This window comes from Patiria miniata, unplaced genomic scaffold (genome assembly GCF_015706575.1).
Source record: "Patiria miniata isolate m_02_andy unplaced genomic scaffold, ASM1570657v1 HiC_scaffold_20, whole genome shotgun sequence".
Taxonomy (NCBI): Eukaryota; Metazoa; Echinodermata; class Asteroidea; order Valvatida; family Asterinidae; genus Patiria; species Patiria miniata.
In genome coordinates, this window is record NW_024037059.1 from 13136626 (window position 1) to 13144951 (window position 8326).

The window sequence follows — 8326 nt, forward strand, 5'->3', positions numbered from 1 at the left end:
CGAGTTGGGTGGCTCGGTGCTAGCTGGTCGCTGCATGAGCTGAGGTTTACTCACGCATGTGACTGGTGTTGTAGGTTGTTTAGCGTTTTCCCGACTGTCTCTGAGGTGAACGCGGTTGCGTCTGTAGCATTTGCTACCGACTTCTACGATGTAGCTGCGTGGCGCAACTTTGGCTTTTATCACTCCCGGGGTCCATGGGGAGCCTTCATCCTTGGGTCGAGTTTTGGCGCGAACTGGCTGTCCGACAACCAGATCAGGGAGGCTTTTGGCAGTGCGGTCGTGATACAGTTGAGCTGTCTGTCTTTTGGTCACGACTTGCTCGGTGACGGCCTCTACAACCTGGGGCTTGTACAGTGAGCTCTTGCAAAGAAGGAATGAGCGCGTTCGTCAAGACATTAAGCGCTGTGCCGGAGAGCTGGACATTCCCGGAGTAGTGGTGTTCCTCCATTCAAGGATAGCCTTCCACACGTCACTTTTGTCTTTGGCAGCTTTGGTCACAAGTCCCTTGGCGATTTTGACAGCGGACTCTGCTTTTCCGTTGGATTTGGAGTGGTAGGGGCTTGAGGTAGTGTGTTCAAAGTCCCAGTCATTCGCGAACTGAGTGAACTCGCGTGACACGTAGTTTGATCCGTTGTCTGTGATCATTGTGTGAGGAATGCCGTGGGTGGCAAACACTGGCTTCAGTTCCTTGATTAGCAATTTGGAAGTCATGTCTTCCAGGGCGCGCAAGTCGATGTAGTCTGAGTAGAGGTCTACTAGTACGCAGTAGTTTTGTCCACTGACCTCAAAACAGTCACTCGCGACTAGTTGCCACGGTTTCTTGGGTACTAGGTGTGTCATGAGGGGTTCTTTGGGGAGAGCTGGTTGTGACTCCTGGCAGATTGCGCAGCGTTGGACTGCCTCCACCAGTTCTGTGTGCATACGTGGCCAGTACATTATGTCTCGTACAGTGTTGGTGGTGTACTGCACGCCTATGTGAGATGCATGTGCCCTTGCTGTCATGTCTGCACGGAGAGCTGTTGGGATTACAATACGCGTTCCGCGAAAGATGAGCCCATTTTGTGTTGACAGCTCATCTCTGTATGGCCAGTATTCCCTGATACACAAGGGAACTTGAGCCTTGTTCCCTGGCCAGCCTGCTTGGATGACCTGCATCAGCGTTTGTAGGGTTTGGTCAGCGAGCGTTGCCTTTTTGACTCTCTGCAGACGCTCGTCAGTGACGAAGATGGTTGGTTCCATGTTCTCCAACTCCATGTTGAGCTTCTGCTCCTGAGTGACGAAGAAGATCAGAGAGTCTGGTGTCTGATCTGTGACTTGTCGTGTTGGCAACAATGCTCGCGACAGTGTATCGCTCAAGTACATTCGCAAACCCTGCTTGTACTCTACGTGTAGTGAGTACTTCTGTAGGCGAAGTCGCATACGTTGTAGACGGGCTCACCAAGATTGGCTTTCTGAAGATGTTCATCAGAGGTTTGTGGTCGGTGAGCACGAGCACTTTGTCGCGGCCTAGGATGTATTGCTCAAAGCGCTGTGTGGCGAATACGATTGCCAAACACTCTTTTTCTATTTGAGCATAGTTGCGTTCTGTGGCAGAAAGTGCTCGTGAGGCGTACGCGACTGGGCGGCCATTTTGTGTGATGATGGCTCCTAGCCCAACCTCGGAGCTATCACACTCGATCGCGATGTCTTGGTTGACATCATAGTAGCTCAGTACTGGTGCTTTAGTGATGAGCTTCTTGATCTTGTCCAGGGCCTCGTCATGATGTGTCAAACAGTCAATATGACGTCCTTGTCGGTGAGACGTCTGAGTGGCTCGCATACTGTGCTCAGTTCTGTCAAGAATTTACCCAGATAGGTTACCACTCCGATGAGTCTCAGCACTCCCTGGACGTCTGTAGGGCGAGGCATGTCGAGTATGGCCTTGATTTTCTCCAGGTCTGGAGATAGTCTGTCTGAGCTGAAGACGTGTCCCATGTATGTGACACTGGGTAGCTTGTACCGTAGCTTGGCTGCGTTCAGCTTCAGATTCCGCTCTGTGCATCTCGAGAGAAGAGCGGTGAATGCAGCGTCGTGTGAGGCTTCTGCTTCAGCCTGCGTTTCTTCTGAGCCGTAGACGAGGATGTCATCTGCAATCACTGCGATGTTTTCCAGGCCTTCCAGGCACTCATGGAGCCTGCGCTGGAATTCTTCCGGTGCTGATGAGATACCAAAGGGCATCCTCAACCAGCGGTAACGCCCGTAAGGCGTCCAAAATGTTGTCAGATAACTGGAGGGCTCATCAAGGACGACTTGAAGAAAACCGTCCTTGGCATCTACCACCTAGAAGAGCTTGGCGTTCTTCAGTCTCGGGGCTACTTCGTCTACGGTGGGAATGGGGTAATGGTTGCGCTGAATGGCCTTGTTCAGGCCGTGTGGATCCAAGCATACCCTGATTTTGTTTGGCTTTCTGACGACTACCATGTTGTGGATCCACTTGGTAGGCTCAGTCACCCGGGCAATGGTGCCTTGGGCTGTCATGCTGTCTAGCTTTCGTTTCAGCTCTGCCCACACCGGGATGGGTACTCTGCGCCTGGTGTTCTGTGTTGGAGTGACACTGTGATCAATGTCTATGTGGTAGTGACCTGGTAGCCGACCAAGGCCAGTGAATACGTCTTTGTACTCACCGAGGACCTGTTCCTTGGTTTGAGTCGGTGACTCTGTCACTGCATGCACTAAGCACTCCTGTGCGAACTGCATTAGTCCCAGAGCTTCTGCTGCTTTACCTGACAGCAGAGATGAGGGGGCATCCTCCACGATCTCGAAGTGGATTTTCCTGGTGACCCCTTTGATCTGGCATCTCAAGCTGGCAGCTCCAACAAGATGAATTATTGTGCCATTGTACAGTTTCAGTTTAGTCTTTGATGGCACCGGAGGCGTGTCACTGAGCTGTTTGTAGTCTGTCAGCTTCATGGTGCTGCAAGTTGCACCAGAGTCTAGCTGAAATCTGATGGTCTTTGTCAGATCCCTTGTTGGCGTCTCCACTGCTAGCTCAACAGAGTATTGCTGCTTGGGCTTTGACTGCACTGTATAGATGCTTTCGTCGCTGCCACTTTCGTCTCCATCCATTTGGTGGAGCTCCTGTGTGGATTTCTGTGGCTGACGTTTGGTGCGGTCCTTGCCCGATGACTGGCAAACCTGCGCATAGTGGTTGCGTTTTTGGCACTTAGAGCAAGTTGTCCCGTAGGCTGGGCACTTGCCTTTGCTGTGTGATTTACCACAGTATTTGCAATTTATGTTCGGAGGCTTGCTGGCTTTTCCAGATTTCTGGGTCCGCTGCTTGTTTTTCACAAAGTGTGCTGAAGGTGGATCGCTGCCTGTTCACTGCTGCGGCATATGTCTATGGCTTTCTGCAATGTCAGTGACGACTCCCGCAGCAGACGAGCACGGATGCTGTTGCCTACTCCTCCTATGACCTGCCTGTCTCGGAGCATTTCATCGAGAAGCGCTCCATAATTGCATGTGGTTGTCAACTTTCTCAGCCTGTTCAAGAAAGTGTCAATGTTCTCTTTGGGCTCTTGCTTACAGGAGTTAAACATGAATCGTGTGTACACCACATTGCGTTTAGGGTCAAAATGAGCTCCAAGGCTGGTTAGGATTTGCTGTGGTGACTTTCTCTGTTCCTCTGTTAGTGGCAGATTTTCGTACACTTCATAGCACTCCTTCCCCATAACTGTGAGTAATGTAGCCACATGGATGGAAGTATCTTTCTTATCCAGTTCTGTGGCCACTAGATAGTTCTGCCAACTTGACTTGAAAAATTGCCAGTTGGAAACCTGGTCTCCTTTCATGTCCATTTTCGCCGGTGGGGGAATGAGCGAGTGCGCCATGGTTAATGCAGTGCGTACGTAATGTACACCGTGATGTGTCCGTTACAGGCCTCCGTAGTTTACAGCGAAACGCACGTTGACGACAATGGCGTGAACTCAACGTGCAATGTATACGTACATGTACAGTCTATCGTTCACAGTGTAATACGCACGTGTTCAATGGCGGGAACTCCGCGTGAAAATTGTACAGTTTATTGTTCTCTTGCACAGCCTACCATGTGTGACAGGCTCTCTCTGTGCTGCCGACGGATGCCTTGTGATCCGTTCACCAAGATTGCCGAAGATTTTGCCGGTTATTTTGCGGTAATGGCGCTGGATTCAGCTAATTTCTGACACCATGTTCTAACGACGGCAGGACTCAAGTGTAGCATTCACTTAGAGACGTTGATTAGCACAGACTATACGATGGTCGGAGCCAATTGGGTCAGATGTTGAATACGCTTGAGAATCTAGGATGCTGTTTCTCCAACGTTTACGGCACAGGATGAAGTCAATCTGTGACAGGTACTTGTTAGGTGAACGGTGAGTCCAGAGCTTTTTGGAGGACTTCTGAAATAGTGTGTTGGTAATCAGAAGGTTGTTACGATTGACAAAGTCACTGAGGAGCTGACCATTACGGTTGGTAGTAGAGTGGTAGGAGAACTGCCTTGCAACATGAGCGTTGAAGTCCCCTCCGATGACAAGGAGGGCATGTAGGGGAATGGAGGCAATGGTGTCATTGAGAAATTTGTAGAACCCAGTAGTAGACGCCTCATCACTGGTGTTAGTGGGAGAGTAACAGGAGACAACGTATGTCTTGGGATTGCCTTTGAAGATGGCGAGCATAATTCTGTCGTTGATCTTAAAGATAGAAGTCAGCAGCGGGAGCAGTGATGTTTGAACAGTTATTGCTACACCACCAACGGCTGCACCTTGTCGATTCCGAGTTGCAGAAGAGGTGAAGATGGTTGATGATCCTAAACTAGAGATTCGGATATCAGGGTCTTCAGGTCGATGCACTTGACGGTGATCTTGGATGCAGGTAACAGATAGGTTGTAGTCACATATGTGTTTATTAAGTTCCTCTCTTGATGACAGCGAAGAGAGACTTCGACAATTAAGCTGACCAAAAAGGATGGTTTTCCTAGGTCGAGCAAGACCCTTCCGGAGACTATTTTTATCAGACGATGCCCTCCCAAGAGGGTTTCGGACGCCGTCGTCATAAGATAGAGTGTCAATAGTTCAGTGAGAGGGCAGATTTTAAGCAGGGGCTTGAACTCATCATGTTTTCTATTATTATAGTATTAGTTTTCTTTGGTAAACAAATACGGAAGCCAGTTCGTGCCTGGTTTTAAAAGCGAAATAACCCCTAGTATAGTTTTGCAAAATAATAAAATAAATTGGCGAAATAACGTAATATAATATTGTGAAGTAACGCAATAGTTTTTCAATCCTCAGAGTGCAGTATTTCGCAATACTATTGCGTTATTTCACAATACTATCGTTTTATATTGCAATGCTATTACATTAAAGCCCGGTTCACACTCGGCGCGAAAGCGAAAGCAAACGCGAATTTGTGACGTCATGGCAAGTATTCGCGCTGCGAATTCGCAAAAGTTGAACAGATTTCAAATCGGCGAATATCGCAGCGAATGTTTCATGACGTCAAATTCGCTTCGCATTCGCATTTGCATGAAGTATGAACAGGTCTTTAAAGGCTTGGCGCGAAAGCGAACGCGAATTTGTGACGCCAGGGCAAGTGATGCCAGGGCAAGTTTCGCAGCGAACGCTTTATTTCTCCATACTATTAATAAATGTTATTGCATTTTTGCAATGGTAGGTATTGCATAATAAACTTTTGTAGTGCTTTGCAAAACTATTGCATTATTTCGCAAAACTACAGGGTGAGTACAAAAAAAAACACCCGAAACCCAAATGTCGGGACCATTGTTTTTGGTGAAGTTCTGCATGTAGCATTTTCAAAATCTAGGATATGAGAGCCCGATTTATAAGCTTTCTTTAGTACAAAAGGCTGCCGTACCACATCCCAAATGTCGGGACCATTGTTTTTGGTGAAGTTCTGCATGTAGCATTTTCAAAATCTAGGATATGAGAGCCCGATTCATAAGCTTTCTTTAGTACAAAAGGCTGCCGTACCACATCCCAGGTTTAGCAGACATAGCGCCAAGCTCTATGAGGAATACACCGCCATGTTTGAAAGAGACCCCATTGCGGAGGAAACTACTGCAAGAGGCAAAGAGCTAAATTGCCAACATCTCCGATGAACGGCGGCAATGTTGGATTTCTCTCATTGAAACCACAGACATGTCTAAGAACAGTAAGAAAGCCTGGGCACTCGTCTAAAAGCTAGGCAACGACCCAAAGAAGCCTAACCAACATCACAACTTAACAGCCAATCAAGTGGCACATCAACTACTTCTCAATGGCAAGGCACCTAAAGCAAAGAGTAAACCCAAACTAAAACCCAATAGGACAAAATACAAGGATGACCCAAGTTTCACGAAACCTTTCTCCATGTCAAACTTGAAACTGGCATATCCAGCCTCTAACCAGGGAAGGCTATTGGATTGGACAACACTGCCACAGAAAAAAATCAAGCATTTTGGAACTAAAGCTCCTGCAACTATTCAACAATTGTATGGAAGGCCTGAAAATCCCCAAAATTTGGCGGAAAGCACACGTAATGGCGCTTCTGAAACCGGGCAAAGACCCATCCGACCCAAAAAGCTTCCGGCCGATCTCTCTCCTGTGCCACCCCTACAAGCTTTTTGAAAGACTCATCCTGAACAGAATCGCTCCACATATAGATGAACAACTTATCCCTGAACAGGCAGGCTTCTGACTACGGAAGTCCACCACTAGTCAACTCCTCAGCCTTACGCAACACATAGAAGATGGCTTTGAGCAAGGAATGATAACCGGATCAGTTTTTGTAGACCTATCAGCTGCCTACGACACTGTAAATCACAGACTCCTCCTATGTAAAATACTCGATATTACCAAAGATGTCCATCTCACAGATCTCATAGAAGCAATGCTTTGTAACCGACGCTTCTTTGTTGAACTTGAAGGAAAACGCAATAGATGGGGGAGACAAAAGAACGGCCTTGTATAATATCTACACCAACGACCAACCGAGATATGGCCATACCAGGCGCGTCATCTATGCAGACGACCAGTGCGTTACCTCTCAAAGTAAGACTTCAAAGAGGTGGAGAACGTCCTTACCAATGCCCTCTCTGCACTATGTGGCTACTACGAAGAGAACATGCTAAGAACAAATCCATCAAAAACACAAGTGTCTTCTTTCCATCTTAAGAACAAAGAAGCAAACAGACAACTCAAAGTCACACGGTCTAGTACAAAGCTACAGTACACAACTAATCCAGTTTACCTTGGATGAATATTGGACAGAAGCCTAACCTATAAGGCCCACGTTGAGCAAACCACAACGAAAATCAGCACCCGCAACAACATTCTCAGCAAACTCACCAGCTCCAGATGGGGAGCATGCCCTACTACACTGCGACCCAGAGCACTCGCCCTCTGCTTTTCAACAACAGAGTGTGCTTGTCCAGTGTGGGAACGATCTACACATGTCAAGAAGCTAGATTCCGCTTTAAACGCAAGTTGTAGATGTATAACAGGCTGTCTTAAGCCTACAAACTCTGAGAGCCTTACATACTCTCTGGCATCTCACCACCAAATGTCTTGATGGCAGTGGCCAGTGGAGCCGAACGACAGAAGCAAGTCATGGATGACATACACTCACTATACAGGCATATACCCCCACCGAGCCGACTCGAGTCACGCAACAGTTTTCAGTCAACTGTAGAACCCCTTCATACCTCTACAGCAGAGGCACGCCTCAAAACGTGGAATGGAAATCTCGCCAACCTCACACAACAATTGGACATGAAAATCCCTGCTGCTGAAAGTCTCCCTCGAGGTGCCGAGAATAACTGGCCTATTTAGAAGGCACTCAACCGCCTTCGCACCAGAGTTGGCCGATGTAGGGAATCACTCAATAAGAGGGGATACACTACATGTCCAACGACATGCGACTGTGGAACAGAATCTCACACAATGGACCATCTCATGAGATGTCCGCTGTTGTCAGAGCCTTGTACCTCCAAAGATTTAGCCAACAACACCATCACGACACAGGTCTGTGCTCAACACTGGTCGAGAACAATTTGAGTAGGACACGATAGAAGTACAAGAGTAATTGAAATCACTCATGTGACGTTCAAGTTACGGAATTTTAAACACAGCCACCGTTTTAAACGGATCACACAAAGGTAAATGTTGTTTAAGCAAAGCGAAAACAAATCACATAGGGATGTGTGTGAATTGTCTTCGTTTTGCTGAAAGAACGCACACTTCGCTTGTTCGGTTTTGGGCAGAGTCCTAAGACATAAGTCCTCAAGGCTCGGGGGAGTTTGGTGTGGTCTTTTGCG

At 47.7% G+C, this 8326-nt stretch overlaps 2 protein-coding genes across 2 annotated transcripts; both read right to left on the bottom strand.

The window, feature by feature from the left end:
* Positions 1-2319: 2319 nt before the first annotated feature.
* LOC119727835 (uncharacterized protein K02A2.6-like) lies at positions 2320-3866 on the bottom strand. The gene is made up of 2 exons (XM_038199908.1): positions 3328-3866; positions 2320-3241 (listed from the first exon to the last, which is right to left on the bottom strand). The coding sequence occupies exons 1-2, from the start codon at positions 3864-3866 to the stop codon at positions 2320-2322; spliced, it is 1461 nt and encodes a 486-aa protein (XP_038055836.1).
* A 375-nt stretch (positions 3867-4241) lies between these two features.
* LOC119727836 (craniofacial development protein 2-like) lies at positions 4242-7621 on the bottom strand. Its single transcript, XM_038199909.1, has 2 exons — positions 7552-7621; positions 4242-4876 (listed from the first exon to the last, which is right to left on the bottom strand). The coding sequence occupies exons 1-2, from the start codon at positions 7619-7621 to the stop codon at positions 4242-4244; spliced, it is 705 nt and encodes a 234-aa protein (XP_038055837.1).
* Between the last annotated feature and the right edge of the window lie 705 nt (positions 7622-8326).